This window comes from Moschus berezovskii, chromosome 25 (genome assembly GCF_049115385.1).
Source record: "Moschus berezovskii isolate FMDL1 chromosome 25, NW_MosBer_1.0, whole genome shotgun sequence".
NCBI lineage: Eukaryota > Metazoa > Chordata > Mammalia > Artiodactyla > Moschidae > Moschus > Moschus berezovskii.
In genome coordinates this window covers 9,248,651-9,267,017 of record NC_142484.1, presented here as the reverse complement: position 1 = coordinate 9,267,017, position 18,367 = coordinate 9,248,651, and the positions used below count along the sequence as shown (strand labels likewise).

The 18,367-nt window shown below is 39.7% G+C and overlaps 1 protein-coding gene and 1 pseudogene across 2 annotated transcripts in view; both read left to right on the top strand.

Moving 5' to 3' along the window:
- The window catches only part of LOC129548439 (organic anion transporter 7), a 28,434-nt gene continuing 10,067 nt past the window's right edge, over positions 1 to 18,367 (top strand). Inside the window, exons 1-5 of one of the 2 annotated variants that reach the window (XM_055414962.2) lie at positions 1 to 402; positions 1,163 to 1,266; positions 13,014 to 13,168; positions 13,271 to 13,439; positions 14,743 to 14,866. In XM_055414962.2, coding sequence (XP_055270937.1) covers positions 1 to 402; positions 1,163 to 1,266; positions 13,014 to 13,168; positions 13,271 to 13,439; positions 14,743 to 14,866 — 954 coding nt within the window. The remainder of the gene's footprint in view (positions 403 to 1,162; positions 1,267 to 13,013; positions 13,169 to 13,270; positions 13,440 to 14,742; positions 14,867 to 18,367) is intronic. The other variant, XM_088832103.1, reaches the window with a different exon arrangement.
- Positions 6,141 to 7,501, top strand: LOC129548440 (heterogeneous nuclear ribonucleoprotein A/B pseudogene; annotated as a pseudogene).

Below are 18,367 nucleotides of genomic sequence, written 5' to 3'. Positions count from 1 at the left end.
ATGGCCTTTCAGGACCTCCTGGATGAAGTTGGAGGCCTGGGGAGGTTCCAAATCCTTCAGATGATTTTCCTTTGTATCTCCAGCCTCATCACCTACCCTCATATTCTATTGGAAAACTTCACTGCAGCTGTTCCTGGTCATCACTGCTGGGTCCACATTCTCAACAATAACACTGACTCTGCTAATGACACTGGGACCCTCAGCCCTGATGCCCTCCTGAGAATCTCCATCCCACTGGACTCAAACCTGAGGCCAGAGAAGTGTCGTCGCTTCAGCCGCCCCCAGTGGCAGCTCCTTAACCTGAACAGGACCTTCCCCAACATAACTGACCTGGACACAGAGTCCTGTGTGGACGGCTGGGTATATGACCAAAGCACCTTCACCTCCACTATTGTGACTGAGGTAAGAGGCTTCATTTATGTCTTGTGAGTACATGGTCTGAGTCTTTAAGGGTAACTGAGTAATGAATAAGTTTCTAGCCTTTTTAGTCACTATTAGGTGTTCATTCTTCAATCTTTCAGCAAATATTAATTACTTCTTTATTGAATGCCAAAATCTATATATTTAATAAATTTAATGAACTCGAAAACAGATGTGACCTTGCTGTTATATGGCTTTTACTGTTAGAAAGACCAAAGGTTAAGAAAGTAATTTATGTGATGTGTTTAAAAGATCATTAATGTTCAGCCTTGCTTGTAAATTAGAAATATCAGAGAAATTAATGGAAACCTCCAAGCACTGTATCCCAAAGCAGTCATATAAGAAGATCTATGATGAAATTCTGGCATCAGGAAACTTTTTAAGTGAACTCTGGGAATTGGTGATGGACAGGGAGGCCTGGCGTGCTGTGATTCATAGGGTCGCAAAGAGTCGGACACGACTGAGCGACTGAACTGACTGATGGCCAAGATTGAGGACCACTTAAAATGGAACAAAACAAGGCATTGTTAAATCTAACAGGTTTAGAGAAGGCTTCCTAAAAGAAGCTATATTTAAGCGGAGACTTGAATAGTAAAAATCAGCTAATGTAAAAAACAAAGCTGGAGAGGGGAAAGGGGATAAAATAAACAACCACGTGAATCATTTAAACTGCTTCAATCAGGTTTCCACTGAGAGGTTATAAATCATGGAGCTCTCCTTTGCTGCTTTCTTTCTCTTCCAGTGGGACCTGGTATGTGAATCTCAATCACTAAAATCAATGGCCAGATTCTTATTCATGGCTGGAATGCTGGTGGGAAGCATCGTATATGGCCATTTATCAGACAGGTGAGTGTCTCTGAATCACAGCTCTTTTTACTCAGGTATTTTCAAGAACTCATAAATATTCTTCCATTAAGAAACACTTATTGCAAATTACACTGTCCTGGGGCTTCCTTAGTCTCCAGGGATCTAGAAATACAACAAATGGAGAATTACTGTCAGTGTGGTAAGTGCTACTTTATCAGCTGTGAGCATTGTGCATGGGATACAGAAACAACATCTCAATCAGATATGGGAGCAGTTTTAGTATGAGGTTTGGAGCAGAGGTTCCACATCATAGTTTATAAAGGAAAAAAAAAGGTTCCTATGGAAACAGAGAGGAAGATGTTTCACGTCATGAGATTCAACCCACGTTCAGTACCTCCTGACCTCTCTTATCTGAATGCTTGTGGATTTTTAGAGTATGGTTATCATGTCCTTATTTCTCAAATATGCTGGTAGACATTCCTATGAAACCTGTGTTATACATAGCATTGTATCTTGGTAGTGTAAAAAAAAAAGTATTTCAGTGGCCTTGATTTTTACTTCTCTAAACATCACAATAAACATAAAATTTTCAACCATGTAGGAGAATTAATCTAATGACAACTTCTGTCACAGTTTGAGGTCTTAGAAATGGAAGTATCCTGTACCTGACAGTACACTTCTGAATTAGACAGCCCAACCAATTCCACCAACCATCCAAGTCTGTCTTCTCTAAAGGGTATGGGGAATTAAGGTGTTCCTTACCATCTACGAGCATAATGTCATCTATTATCTCAGCTGAAAATCATGAATTCTGAGTGTATGATCTTATAAAAGGTAAGATACCTTATTTTTAAAGGTACCTTATTTAAAAAGGTACCTTTTAAAAATGTTCAGAGCCACAGTGTTCATTTCTAACAGTTCTGTAACACACATGAAAGTGAAAGTGAAAGTCGCTCAGTTGTGTCTGACTCTTTGAGACCCCATGGACTATATAATCCATGGAATTCTCCAGGCCAGAATACTGGAATGGGTAGCCTTTCCCTTCTCCAGGGGATCTTCCCAACCCAGGGACTGAACCCAGGTCTCCCACATTGCAGGCAGGTTCATTACCAGCTGAGCCACAAGGGAAGTCTGGATATGAAGCCCTATTCCGTTGGTCCTTTCAGTAATGCAGAACTGTTAGATTATACATACTATATAAAAATGTTCAGAGTCAGAGTGTTCATTTCTAACAGCTTATACACAGAACTGTTTACCTTGCAGAAATAAAAATTAAACAATATATCTATGCTGACTGATTTTTGAAAAAGTTTCCAAACCAATTTAATGGGTAAAATATGCCCTGTTTAACAAATCAAACAGTGCCAATTAGGCATACACATGCAAAAGATGCAAGTAAACCTAAAACCATAGCAAATATTAACACAAAATGGATTTGCAACTTTAATAAAAGAGCTAAAACCATAAAACTCTTAGAAGAAAACAGGGAATGCAAACTAGTACAACCACTATGGAAAACAATGTGGAGAGTCCTTAAAAAACTGGAAATAGAGCTGCCATATGACCCAGCAATCGCACTCCTGGGCATACACACCGAGGAAACCAGAATTGAAAGAAACACATGCACTCCAATGTTCATCGCAGCACTGTTTATAATAGCCAGGACATGGAAGCAACCTAGATGTCCATCTGCAGACAAATGGATAAGAAAGCTGTGGTACATATACACAATGGAGTATTACTCAGCAATTAAAAATAATACATTTGAATCAGTTCTAATGAGGTGGATGAAACTGGAGCCTATTATACAGAGTGAAGTAAGCCAGAAAGAAAGAGGAAAACAGGGGTAAATCTTCTTGACTTTGGGTTTGACAATGGATTGTTAGAACAAGAGGGATGGGATGGGGAGGGAGGTGGGAGGGGGGTTCAAGATGGGGAACACATGTACACCCGGGGCAGATTCATGTCAGTGTATGGCAAAACTCATACGATAATGTAAAGTAACTAGCCTCCAATTAAAATAAATTTTAAAAAACCCAGAAGATATAATAGGTGGGCCTTCATCAAAATTAAAAACTTCAGCACATCAAAGGGTATTATCCATAAAGAGAAAAGATAACATGTCTAACGGGAGAAAATATTTGTAAACCATATATAAAGAATAAAGATAGGTGAATAGACCAATGGAGCAGGGTTTAATATACAGACTATGTAAAAACTCTTACAACTCAACAACAAAAAGACAAAGAACTCAATTTTTAAATGAATAAAAGACTTGAATATACATTTCTTTTATAAAGTTATATATATGGGGCATAAGCGTATAAAAAGGTGTTCAACATGATGTCATTTTAAAAATGCAAGTCAAACCAGAGTAAAATGCCACTTCATACATACTCAGTTCAGTTCAGTTCAGTCGCTCAGTCGTGTCCGACTCTTTGCGACCCCATGAATCGTAGCACACCAGGCCTCCCTGTCCATTACCAACTCCCGGAATTCACTCAAACTCATGTCCATCGAGTTGGTGATACCATCCAGACAGCTCATCCTCTGTCGTCCCCATCTCCTCCTGCCCCCAATCCCTCCCAGCATCAGAGTCTTTTCCAGTGAGTCAACTCTTCGCATGAGGTGGCCAAAGTATTGGAGTTTCAACTTTAGCATCAGTCCTTCCAATGAACACCCAGGACTGATCTCCTTTAGAATGGACTGGTTGGATCTCCTTGCAGTCCAAGGGACTCTCAAGAGTCTTCTCCAACATCATTGTTCAAAAGCATCAATTCTTCAGCACTCAGCTTTCTTCACAGTCCAACTCTCATATCCATACATGACCACGGGAAAAACCATAGCCTTGACTAGATGAACCTGTGTTGGCAAAGTAATGTCTCTGCTTTTTAATATGCTATCTAGGTTGGTCATAACTTTCTTTCCAAGGAGTAAACGTGTTTTAATTTCATGGCTGCAGTCAGCATCTGCAGTGATTTTGGAGCTCCCCAAAATAAAGGCAGCCACTGTTTCCACTGTTTCCCCATCTATTTGCCATGAAGTGATGGGCCCAGATGCCATGATCTTAGTTTTCTGAATGTTGAGCTTCAAGCCAACTTTTTCACTCTTCTCTTTCACTTTCATCAAGAGGCTTTTTAGTTCCTCTTCACTTTCTGCTATAAGGGTGGTGTCATCTGCATATCTGAAGTTATTGATATTTCTCCTGGCAATCTTGATTCCAGCTTGTGATTCTTCCAGCCCAGCGTTCCTCATGATGTACTCTGCATATAAGCTAAATAAGCAGGGTGACAATATACAGCCTTGATGTACTCCTTTTCCTATTTCGAACCAGTCTGTTGTTCCATGTCCAGTTCTAACTGTTGTTTCCTGACCTGCATATAGGTTTCTCAAGAGGCAGGTCAGGTGGTCTGCTATTCCCATCTCTTTCAGAATTTTCCACAGTTTATTGTGATCCACACAGTCAAAGGTTTTGGCATAGTCAATGAAGCAGAAATAGATGTTTTTCTGGAACTCTCTTGCTTTTTCCATGATCCAGTGGATGTTGGCAATTTGATCTCTGGTTCCTCTGCCTTTTCTAAAACTTGCTTGAATATCTGGAAGTTCACGGTTCACGTATTGCTGAAGCCTCGCTTGGAGAATTTTGAGCATTACTTTACTAGCGTGTGAGATGAGTGCACTTGTGAGGTAGTTTGAGCATTCTTTGGCATTGCCTTTCTTTGGGCACATACTAAGATTGCTATAATCCAAAAAAATGGAAAATAGCATGCTTTCACAAGGATGTAGAAAAACTGGAATCTTGTACATTGCTGATGGGGAGGTAAATTGGTACCACTGCTATGACAAATACTTTTGGAGTCTTCAAAAAATTAAATTTAGAGAAATCACATGACCTAACAATTTCATTGCTAGGTATGAAATCAGAGGAGTTGAAAACAGGGACTCAAACAAATAGCTTATAAAACAATGTCATTGCAACATTATTCACAATAGCCAAAAGGTGAAAAGTGCACATATCCATCAACAGATGAATGGGTAAAATGTGATATGTACACCTATAAAAAGAAATAAAGTTCTGTATTATGCTAAAACTTGTAGGACCATGAAAACATGTAAACTAAAATGACAGACAAAATATAACAAATATTTATGATCCCACTTACATAAAATATATAGACTAGGAAAATTCACAAAGAAAAATGCAGATTAGAGATACCAGAAGCTGGGAAGAAAAAGGAATGAAGAGTTATTGCTTAATGGGTACAAAGTTTCTACTAGGATTTTGAAAAGTTTGGCAGTAGACAGTGATGATGGTTGCATAACATCATGAATATAATACCAGTGAGTGACCTATATAATCAAAAGAGGTTAAAATAGCCAATCATATTTTATGTATTATACTACAACTAAAAAGAAATATGAGGCTTCCCTGGTGGCTCAGATGGTAAAGAACCACCAGTGTGGGACACCTGGGTTCAATCCCTGGGTTGGGAAGATCCCCTAGAGAAGGGCATGGCAACCCACCACAGTATTCTTGCCTAGAGAATCCCCATGGACAGAGGAGCCTGAAGGGCTACAGTCTATGGGATCGCAAAGAGTCAGACACAACTGAGTGACTTACACACACAGCACAAAAAGAAATATAACCAAAAGAATGAGAAGACAAACCACAAACTGGGAAGATATACTTGCAAAAGACACCTGAAAAAGAATAGTTAACCAAAATACACAAAGAACTCTTTTTGAAATTTATCTATTTTTAATTGGAGGATAATTGCTTTACAATATTGTGTTGATTTCTGCCATATATCAACATGAATCAGCCATAGGCATATGTATACAAAAAACTCTTAAGAAAAGAAAAATGGAGGCGGCAGCACCGCGCGGCCGGGGAGAGCTCTAGAGTCGGTGGGTTCGTGTGGCTGCGGAGGCGGAATAGGAGGGCTCGAGATCGCAGCGGCTCCGTCTGTAGACGGAGGAAAGGCCCGGCAGCGCGAGCCTGAGCGCGGCCGAGCCCGCGGTGCCTTCTCGGCGGGTGGGGACCAGCGGGCCCCGCGGCGTCATCGGCGGCGAGGAGCCGCGCGCCTCGGCCTAGCATGTCGGAAGCGGGTGAAGAGCAGCCCATGGAGACGACGGGAGCCACCGAGAACGGACCTGAGGCTGCCCCCGAAGGCGAGTCGCCGGCCGGGACTGGTCCCGGCGTTGCGGCGGGCGCTGGAGGCGGGAGCGCGGCGCCCCAGCCCGGCAACCAGAACGGCGCCGAGGGCGACCAGATCAACGCCAGCAAGAATGAGGAGGACGCGGGAAAAATGTTCGTTGGTGGCCTGAGCTGGGATACCAGCAAAAAGGATCTAAAAGATTATTTTACCAACTTTGGAGAGGTCGTTGACTGTACAATAAAAATGGATCCCAACACTGGCCGGTCAAGAGGGTTTGGATTTATCCTCTTCAAAGATGCAGCCAGTGTGGAGAAGGTTCTAGACCACAAGGAGCACAGGCTGGATGGCCGTGTCATTGACCCTAAAAAAGCCATGGCCGTGAAGAAAGACCCAGTAAAGAAAATTTTTGTAGGGGGTCTGAATCCTGAAGCCACTGAGGAGAAGATAAGGGAGTACTTTGGCGAGTTTGGGGAGATTGAAGCCATTGAGCTTCCAATGGATCCAAAGTCGAACAAAAGACGAGGCTTTGTTTTCATCACCTTTAAAGAAGAAGAACCTGTGAAGAAAGTGCTGGAGAAGAAGTTCCACACCATCAGTGGAAGTAAGTGTGAAATCAAGGTGGCTCAGCCCAAAGAGGTTTATCAACAGCAGCAGTATGGCTCTGGGGGCCGTGGGAATCGCAGTCGAGGGAACCGAGGCAGTGGGGGCGGCGGCGGAAGTGGAGGTCTGGGTAGTACAAATTACTGGAAGAGCCAGCGACGCGGTGGCCATCAGAATAACTACAAGCCATCCTGAGGCTTCAGCAGGAGTGCCTGACTGACCACACACGCTTTGTTTGGATATCGAGTGAACACAATTATGTACCAAATTTAACTTGGCAAACTTTCTATGGCCTGTCCCATGTGCATCTTATTTAAAATTTCCCCCCTGGAAATCACACTCCTGTTTAATATTTCCAGAGCTCTTGTTGTTTAGGCAGCGTGTGGTTTCTCAAGAGGCCAGAGCGGCATTACGGGCTGATTTTTATTACCGGGTTACCCAGAACCAGATTGGAGGGTCTGCTTCCTGCTGCCGCTCTGCAGCCTGGACCTGTGGACCCTGGTTGTAGAGTAAATTGTACCTTAGAAAACCAGTGTCACCTTTTTTTCACCTTTTAGTTTTATATTATTTGTGTCATACATTTCCTATAATGGAAGTGTTAATTTTACTGTACTTTTTGGTACCTTTCGGGAATCTAATGTACTGTAGGGTATTTTACACGTGTCCTGATTTTGCCACGACCTGGATATTGAAGCTATCCAAGCTTTTTGAAATAAAAATTAAAAACCAAAAAGAAAAGAAGAAAAATGAACATTCCAATTAAAATATAGTCAGAAAATCTGAAAGACATCGCCAAAGAAGCTGTACAGATGGCAAATAAACATATGAAAAGATGCTCCACAACATATATCTTTAGGGAAATACAAACTAAAGCGTTGATATACTACTACATACCTATTAGAATGACAAATATATATATAGATAGATACACATCAAATGCAAAGATGTACAGTAGCAGGAATTCTGTCTTATTCATTGCTGATGGGAATGTAAAATGATACAGCCGCTTTTGAAGACATATTGACAGTTTCTTACAAAATTGAGCACACTCTTGCCAAGTAACCGAGGAATCTTACTCCTTGGGAATTACCCAAAGGAGCTGAAAAGTTATGTCCACACAAAACCTACCCAGGGATGTTCACAACAGCCTTATTCATATCTCCTAAGCCAAAACTTAGAAGATGAATGCATGAATAAATGTATTCATTTTAGCAAATGCATACACAAATAAATTGTGGTACATCAAGCCGTAGGATCTTATTCAATGCTAAAAGGAAATGAACTATCAAGCCATGAAAAGATATGGAAGAACTTTATATATATACTGCAAAGTGAAAGAAACTAATCTGGAAAGTCTACATACTGTATGATTCCATACATAACATTCTGGAAAAGATAAAACTATGGAAACAGTAAAATGATAAGTGGTAAATAGTAGGAAAATAGGGCTTCCGTGGTGACTCAGATGGTAAAGAGTCCGCCTGCAATGTGGGAGACCTGAGTTCGATCTCTGGGTTGGAAAGATCCACTGGAGAAGGGAAAGGCTACCCACTCCAGTATTCTTGCCTGGAGAATCCCCATGAACAGAGGAGTCTGGGGGGCTGTAGTCCATGGGGTCGCAAAGAGTCAGACATGACTGAGCAATGAAAAACAGCACACACAGGAGGAAAATAGAATAATAGGCAGAATACAGAGGTATCTTAAGGCAGCGAAACTACTCTTCATGACACTGTAACAGTGGGCACATGTCATTACACATTTGTCAAAACCCATAGAATGTACAATAGCAAGAGTGTATCCTAATGTATTCCTAATGAACCTTGGAAAATAATGACATATCATTGTAGGTTCATTAGTTGCATCAAATGTGTCTATTAGTGCAAGAAGGTAGGGACACTGCATGAATAGGGACAGGGTATATTGAAAAATCTCTGTATCTTCCTTTCATTGTTGCAGTCAACCTAAAACTGCTCTAAAAATTAAGTTTTTTAAAGAGCACCTAAATATGTAAATTTTCACTTTTCACTTTCACACATTGGAGAAGGAAATGGCAGCCCGCTCCGGTGTTCTTGCCTGGAGAATCCCAGGGACGGGGGAGCCTAGTGGGCTTCCTTCTATGGGGTCACACAGAGTCGGACACGACTGAAGTGACTTAGCAGCAGCAGCAGCAAATATGTAAAGCAAATATTAACAGACATAAAGGGAGAAATTGACATGACACAATAATATTAGGGGACTTCGGCACCTCGATTATACCAATGGAGAGATCATCCAGACAGAAAATCAATAATGGCCTTAAATGGCACATTAAACCAGATGGTCTTAATATATATACATACGTGTATTCTGTTCTTTATCAAAAAACATTCTTTTCAAGTACACATGTAACATTCTCCAGGATAAGTCATATGAGAGGTCACAAAACCAGTCTTAGTAAACTTAAGAAAATTGAAATCCTATCAGGCATCTTTTTTGACCATAATACTATGAGACTGGAAGTCCATTACAAGAAAAAAAACTGCCAAAAACACAAGGATATGGAGGTTAAACAAAGGCTACTAAACAACTAATGGTTCACTGAGTAAATCAAAGAAGAAATTAAAAAAAAAAAATACTTAGAGACAAGTGAAACCGAAAACACAACAATCCAAAATCTATGGGAATAAGCAAAAGCAGTACCAAGAGGAAATTTATACAAGTCTACCTCAGAAAACAAGAAAAATCTCAAATAATAACCAAACCTTACACCTCAAGGAACTAAAAAGAAGAACAAACAAAATTCAAAGTTAGCAGAAAGAAAAAACAATAAATATCAGAGCAAAAAATCAATAATACATTAAAAGGATTATACACCATGATCAAGTGGAATTTATCCCAGGGTAGGGATGCAACAGTGGTTCAGTATCTGCAAATCAATCAGTGTAATAAAACACATTAACAAACTGAAGAATAAAAATCATATGATCTTCTTGATAGATGCAGAAAAACCTTGAAAAAATTCAACATTTATTTATGATAAAAGCTCTCAACAAAGAAGTTACATATCTCAACACAATAAAGGCCATATGTGACAAGCCCACAGTTAATTAATATCATACTCAATGGTGATAAATTGATAGCATTTCCAGTAATATCAGGATCAAGACAAGGACACCCTCTCTCACCTCTTTTATTCACTTTTATTTACATAGTACTGGAAGTCCTAGCCACAACAATCAAATAAAAAAAGAAAGAAAAGGAATCCAAATTGTAAAGGAAGAAGTAAAACTGTCACTGCTTTTAAATAACATGACACCATACACACAAAATCCTAAAGATGCTACCAAAAAGCTTCTAGAACCCATCAATGAATTTGGCAAAGTTGCAGGATATAAGGAGAAGGCAATGGCAACCCACTCCAGTACTCTTGCCTGGAAAATCCCATGGACGGAGGAGCCTGGTAGGCTGCAGTCCGTGGGGTCGCAAAGAGTCAGACATGACTGAGCAACTTCACTTTCACTTTTCACTTTCATGCATTGGAGAAGGAAATGGCAACCCACTCCTGTGTTCTTGCCTGGAGAATCCCAGGGACGGCAGAGCCTGGTGGGCTGCCGTCTATGGGGTCGCACAGAGTCGGAGATGACTGAAGAGACTTAGCAGCAGCAGCAGCAGTAGGACACAAAATTAATTTACAGAAATCTGTTATATTTCTCTACTAACAATGTATACACTAACAATCAGAAAGAAAAATTAAGAAAACAATCCCATTCAAAAAGAATAAAATTCCTAGGAATAAGTCCAGTTGAAGGGGTACAATATCTGTACTTGGAAAACTATTAGTCATTGATGAAAGAAACTGAAGACAACAACAAGAGAGGAAAGATAACCTGTCCTCAAGGATTAGAGAATAAATATTGCTAAAATGAACATATTGCCCAAGGTGATGTCCAAAATCAATGCACTCCCTATCAAATTACCAAAGTTATTTCTCACAGAACTAGAATAAATAATTCTAAAACTTATATGGAAGCATGAAAGACCCCCCAATAGCCAAAGCAATCCTGAGAAAGAAGAGCAAAGCTGGAGTATCATGCTTTCTGACTTCAAACTACACTACAAAGGAACAGCAATCAAAGTTTTATACTAGCTCAAAACCAGACACACAGATCAATGCAACCCAATAGAAAGTCCAGAAACAAACTCATCACACGTATATGGGCAATTAAAGAATATACAATGGAAAAAGACAGCCCTCCTCAGGAACCAGTATTGAGAAAACATGTCCGACTGTTTGGGAACCCATGGACTGTAGCTCTGCAGGCCTCTGTCCATGGAATTTTCCAGGTAATAATACTGAAATGGGTTACCATTTCCTGCTCCAGGAGATCTTCCCAACCCAGGGATCAAACCCACATCTCTTGCACCTCCAGCATTGGCAGGCAGATTCTTTACCACTGTGCCACCCGAGAAGTCCTAAAATAGAATATTGCTCAGTCATGAAAAAGACTGAAATCTTGCCATTTGTGACCACATGGATGGACCTAGTGGGTATTATGCTGAGTGAAACAATTCAGACAGAGAGAGACAAATGCCAACTTCACTAATATGTGGAATATAAGAAGAGAATGATGAACAAAACAGAAACAGTGGATAAAGAGAGCAAACAGGTAGTTCTAGAGGGACAGGGGTGTGGGGGAAAAAATAGATGAGGGAGCTAAGAGGTTTAAACTCCCAGCTGTGCAATAAATGAGTCAAGGGTGTGGCATGTACAGTGCGGGGAGTATAGTCAATAATTATGTAATATCTTTGTATGGTGACAGACTAGACTTACCATGGTGATCATTTTGAAATGTATAGAAATACTGAATCACTGTGTTATGCAATAGGAACTAACCTAGTATCGTACGTCAGTTAGATTCCAAAAGCAAACAAACTCACAGAAAGCTTTGTTACCAGAGGCAGACATGAGAAGCGGGGAAATTGGGTGAAAGCAGTCAAAACGTAGAAATTTTCGGTTATAAGTACTAGGGATGTAATGTATAACATGATAAATATAATTAATGTGGCTGCATGTCATATATGAAAGCTGTTAAGACAATAAATCCTGAGTTCTCATCACACGGGAAAAAATTTTCCCTTTCTTTAAATTTGCATCTATATGGGATGATGAATGTTCACTAAATTTATTGTGATAATCATTTAATGACATAAGGCAAATCATTATGCTGTATACCTTAAACTTGTCCAGTGTTGTATTTCAATTATATCTCAACAAAATTTCATTGCAGCACTGTTTACAATAGCTAGGACATGGAAGCAACCTAGATGTCCATCGGCAGACAAATGGATAAGGAATTTGTGATACATATACTCAATGGAATATTACCCAGCTATAAAAAAGAACATATTTGAGTCAGTTCTATTGAGGTGGATGAAACTGAAGCCTATTATACAGAGTGAAGTAAGCCAGAAAGAGAAACACCAATACAGTATATTAACGCATGTATATGGAATTTAGAAAGATGGTAATGACGACCCTATATACAAGACTGCCAAAGAGACACAGATGTAAAAACAGGTTTTTGGACTCTGTGGGAGAAGGCGAGGGTGGGACAATATTAGAGAATAGCATTGAAACGTGTATATCACCATATGTAAAATAGATGACCTGTGCAAGTTTGATACATAAAGCAGGGCACTGAAAGCTGGTGCTCTGGGACAACCCAGAGGGATGGGGTCAGGAGGGGGGTGGGAGGGAGGTGGGAGGGGGGTTCAGGATGGGGAGCACATGTACACCCATGGCTGATTCATGTCAATGTATGGCAAAAACCACCACAATATTGTAATTAGCCTCCAATTAAAATAAATAAATTTAATTAAAAGAAAAAACAAGGTGGGGGGAAGAAAAACAGAAATTTTTAAAAAATAAAAATAAGAAAATTAGAAAATATCCCCTAAATTTCAAAGTGTGTATTCTTTTTTTTTTTTTTTTCATTTCTACTGTACTATTGTTACTACTACTGTATCTAACCTGTTTCCATTTCTCAGGTTTGGGAGGAGGTTAATTCTCAGATGCTGTTTGCTCCAGCTTGCCATTACTGACACCAGTGCAGCCTTTGCTCCCAACTACCTCATTTACTGCTCGCTACGCTTCTTGGCTGGGTTTTCTACCATGAGCATCCTGACAAATTGTACCGTTCTTAGTAAGTCAAAACTTTGGGTCTTTGACATTTTCCAAGCCTTAAATTTGACTTTTAAATTCTAACTTTGTCTGAAGTCAAGATCCTGTTTGTGTTTTCTTTCAGTTGTAGAATGGACAGTGCCCCGATTCCAAGTCATGGGAATGACCCTGTCAATCTGTGCCGCTTGCTTGGGCCAGATCATCCTGGGAGGACTCGCTTTTGCCATTCGAGACTGGCACACCCTTCAGCTGGTGTTTTCTGTACCATTATTTGTCTTCTTTCTTTCCTCAAGGTATAAAATTCTTTCTTTATCTGAGAAGATCCTAGATGCAAGGTACGTGGAGTTAGGATGCAAGAATTCTGATTGGTCTTAGTCAATATTTGACCACATGCTTAACTAACCTGTGCCCTGTGTACAATTAAAGAAGTAGAACAGTTAGTGTTACAAGATAATGTCAAGGGCATTCAGGTAAATGTGAATTTTAGATAAAACACGAAATTTTTATATATAAACCCCGAGTATTGAATGGAGCATAGTTACACTAAAAATCACTCATTGTTTACATGAAATTTCTACTTACCTGACAGTTCTGTATTTTTATTTGGGATTCCCTGGTGGCTCAGATGGTAAATAATTTGCCTGCAATGCAAGAGACCCAGGTTTGATCCCTAGATCAGGAATATCCCCTGGAGAAGGGAATGACTACCCACTCCAGTATTTTTCCCTGGAGAATTTCATGGACAGAGGAGCCTGACGGGCTACAGCCCAAAGGTCGCAAAGAGTTGGGCATGACTAAAATCTAACACTTTCACTACTTTTCTGTATTTTTATTTACTAACCTGAAAAAAATACAGTGTCTCGTTAAAGTAAAATTTCAAATAAACAGCAAACACTTTTTAGTATATGTACAAAATACTGCATGGGACTTAGTGGTACTCAAGGTTTACTCATATTCAGTGTTAATCTAAATTCAAATTTAACTAAACACACTATTTTATTTGCTAAAACTGATATTATCCCTCTGAATAGCGGAAAGGGAACACTATGACTCCAAGTCTATATTCTGGCAGTAAAGGTGTACTGCATGCAGAGGTCATCTTCACCGTTTCCTAGTTATGGTGAAAGTGAAAGTCGCTCAGTCGTGTCTGACTCTTTGCGACTCCATGGACTATACAGTCCACGGAATACTCCAGGCCAGAATACTGGAGTGGATAGCCTTTCCCTTCTCCGGGGGATCTTCCCAACCCAGGGATCGAACACAGGTCTCCCGAATTGCAGGTAGATTCTTTACCAGCTGAACCTCAATGGAAGCCCAAAAATACTGGAGTGGGTAGTCTATCCCTTCTCCAGAGGATCTTCCCAACCCAGGAACCAAACCGGGCTATCCTGCATTGCAGGTAGGTGGGTTCTTTATCAACTGAACTATCAGGGAAGCCCCTAGTTATGGTACAAGAGAATTTACACTATATATTCTGGTGTAACAAAACAAGAGGTAGGTATTAGATGGGAAGGGAGAGGTATTTCAGGAAAAAAGGGTGTGTGAAAAAATGAGGAAATGAGAGTTGGTTGCACCTCTGTTCTCTTCTTTGATCAGGTGGTTGGCAGAGTCTGCTCGGTGGCTGATTATCACCAACAAACCCGAGAAGAGCTTAAAGGAACTTAAAAAAGCTGCGCACAGGAATGGAAGGAAGAATGCCGGAGACGCCCTAACCATGGAGGTGAACAGGAGAGGGGATTGGGATGACGTGACCTGACATATACTCTAGTCAGGGTCCAAGTGAATAAAGGGTGGGAGCACAGGTGTGGCTGGGGTCTACTTAGCTCATTGTCCTGGTCTTCAACAGCTGCCCACATTGTTTGAGTGAATATTAAGAGAGAGCATGATGATGCTGGAGGGACTGAAAGCAGATATTTCACTCAACAGAGGCAGAAAGCACTTAGTATGTATGAGTGTAAAGACTGTCTGTTGGTCGCCCTTTGTGTTAGAGAAAGTAAAAAAGAAAAAAAAAACTAATCCATTTCTTTCCAATTAACACTCCAATGGCTTTTTTGTCAAGATGGTAAGGCAAGAAGAAGGACAGCATAGTGACCATACAGAAAAGAGCATGTGAAAGTGAAAAACAGTCATGTCCAACTCTTTGTGACCCCATGGACTACACAGTCCCTGGAATTCTTCAGGCCAGAATTCTGGAGTGGATAGTCTTTCCCTTCTCCAGGGGATCTTCCCAACCCAGGGATTGAAGCCAGGTCTTCCACACTGCAGGAGGATTCTTTACCAGCTGAGCCACCAGGGAAGCCCAAGAATACTGGAGTGAGTAGTCTATCCCTTCTCCAGCAGATCTTCCCAACCCAGGAATTGAACCAGGGTCTCCTGCGTTACAGGTGGATTCTTTACCAACTGAGCTATGAGGGAAGCCCATTATTAACTTTTTCTGTTTGCAATGATAAGAGAATGGAAAGAAAGCTAACAGAGACAAGGAGAAATCATCTGCCCTCATTAATAGAAAAAAGACAAGGTTAGGGGCTAGACAGTCAAACAAGAACAATAAAACATTTCTGCAAATTTACTCATTGGCTCATCTGATCAATTTTTTGAAACCACTTTATTGAGGTTTTAACATACAAAAAGCTGTACCTATTTAATGTACGACTTGATGGATTTGCAAGTTAGTATACATCTGAACATCAACACCACGGTTTATACAATAAATATATCCATTACCTCCTAAAATTTTCTCCATCCTTCTTTATTTACTATTTTTTTTGTGATAACACAATATAAGACCTCACATCACAGCAAATATTGAGTGCACAGTACAGTTTTATAACCCTAGACACAATGCTATAGATTCCTTTAGGATTGATTTATCTTGCTCAACTTAAACTTTCTACTCTATGATAAATGTTGCCCCATTTCTCACATCCCCCAGCACCTAGCAAGCACTGTTCAGAAACTCTGCTTCTTTGAGTTTGACTATTTTAGATTCCTTGTATAAGTGGTATCCTCTACTATTTGTTCTTTTGCACATGGCTTATTTTTTGTAACATAATATCCTCTAGGTTAATCACGCTGTGGCAAATGGCAAAATTTCTTTATTTTTATTGCTGAATAATATACCATTTTGCATATATATAGATGGAACTTTCCTTTTCTGTTCATCCATGGGCGGACATTTGTTTCCATATCTTAGCTATTGGGAATAATGATCCAATGAATATATTAGGGCAGATATCTCTTCAAGATCCTGATTTCAGTTCCTCTGAATGTATATCCAGAAGAAGGATTACAGGATAATATACTAGCTCTAGTCTCAATTTTTTGAGGAACCTCCATACTGTTTCCATAGTGGCCACAGCATTTCACATTCCCAGCAACAGTGTACGAGGATACCCTGTCCTCCACACCTTCACCAAAACTTATTACTTTTTTTATAATAGCCATTCTAACTGGTGTGCAGTGGTAACTCATAATTTTGATTTGCCTTTCCCTAACAATTAGTGATGTTAAGCACTTTTTTATGTACCTTTTGGCTATTTGTATGTGGTCTCTGCAGAAATGTCTATTCAGTTCATATGCCCATTTTTTGTTGTTGTCGCTCAGTTGCGAAGTCATGTCCGACTCTTTTCGAGCCCATTGACTGCAGCATGCCAGGCACCCCTGTCCTTCACTATCTCCTGGAGTTTTCTCAAACTCATGTCCATTGAGTTGTTGATGCCATCCAACCATCTCATCCTCTGCCATACCCTTGTCCTCCTGACTTCAATCTTTTCCAGCATCAAGGTCTTTCCAATGAGTCAGCTCTTCACATCAGGTGGCCAAAGTGTTGGAACTTCAGCTTCAGCATCAGTCCTTCCAATGAAAATTGAGGGTTGATTTCATTTAGGATTGACTAGTTTGATCTCCTTACTGTCCAAGGGACTCTCAAGAGTCGTCTCCAGCATCTTCCAAAGCATCAGTTATTCATTGTTCAGCATTCTTTATAATGCAACTCTCACATGCGTACATGACTACTGGAAAAACCATAGCTTTGACTAGACAGAACTTTAATTGAGTTATTTGGGTTTTTCACTATTGAGTTGTAGGAGTTTCCTATATATTGGATATTAACCCTCTATAAGACATATGGCTCGCAAATATTTTCTTCCATTCAGCAGGTGCTTTTTCATTTTGTCGATTATTTCTTAGCTGTGTAAAGACTCTTCAGTTCGATATAGTACCATTTGTCTATTTTTGCTTATTACCTGTGCTTTTGGTGTCAGAACCAAAAAATCATTGCCAAGACCAATATCAACAAGTTTCTCTCCTGTATTCTCTTTAGCAATTGTATAGTTTAGCTTTTTAGTCTTTAATCTATTTAAGTTGACTTTTTATTTTTCGTACTTTATTTTAATGGGAGGATAATTTCTTTACAATATTGTGGTGGTTTTTGCCATACGTTGACATGAATCACCCACAGGTGCATAGTGTAAGGTAAGTTTCCAGTTTCATTTTTTCCATGTAGATATTCAGTTTTAATAAACACCATTTGTTAAAGACAATCTTGTCCCCATTGTGAATTCTTGGCACAATTGTCAGAAATCAATTGCCTGTATGCGCAAGAGTATACTGCTGGGCTCTCTGTTCTGTTCTACTGGTCTATATGTCTCTATGCCAGTACCATGCTCTTGGTTACTGTGGCTTTGTTATATATTTTGAAAGAAGAATATGTGATGCTTCCAGCTTTGTTCCTGTTCAAAAATGCTTTGACGGTCAGGGGGTCTTCTGTATTTCCATATGAATTTTAGGATTTTTTTTCCTATTGCTGTAGAGAATGTCAATGGGATTTTGACAGGGATTTATTGAATCTGCATATTGCTTTGTGTTGTACGGACATTTTACTAACACTAATTTGTTTAATCCATGAGCATGGATGTCTTTTAAGTTTCTAGTATCTGCCTTAATTTCTTTCTTCAATGTTTTTAATATGCAAGTCTTTCACCTTCTTAGTTAAGTTTATCCCTAAATGCTTTATTGTTTTTGATGATATTGCAAATAGGACTGTCTTCTTAATGTTATTTTTAGATAGCTTGTGGCTGGTGTATAGAAATACAACTGATTTTTTATGTTAATATTTTATCCTGCAAATTAACTGAATTCACTTTTAACAACTTTTTGGATATGTGTTTAGGTTTTTCTACAAATAAGATCATGTTGTATGAAAAAAAGATCATTTAACTTC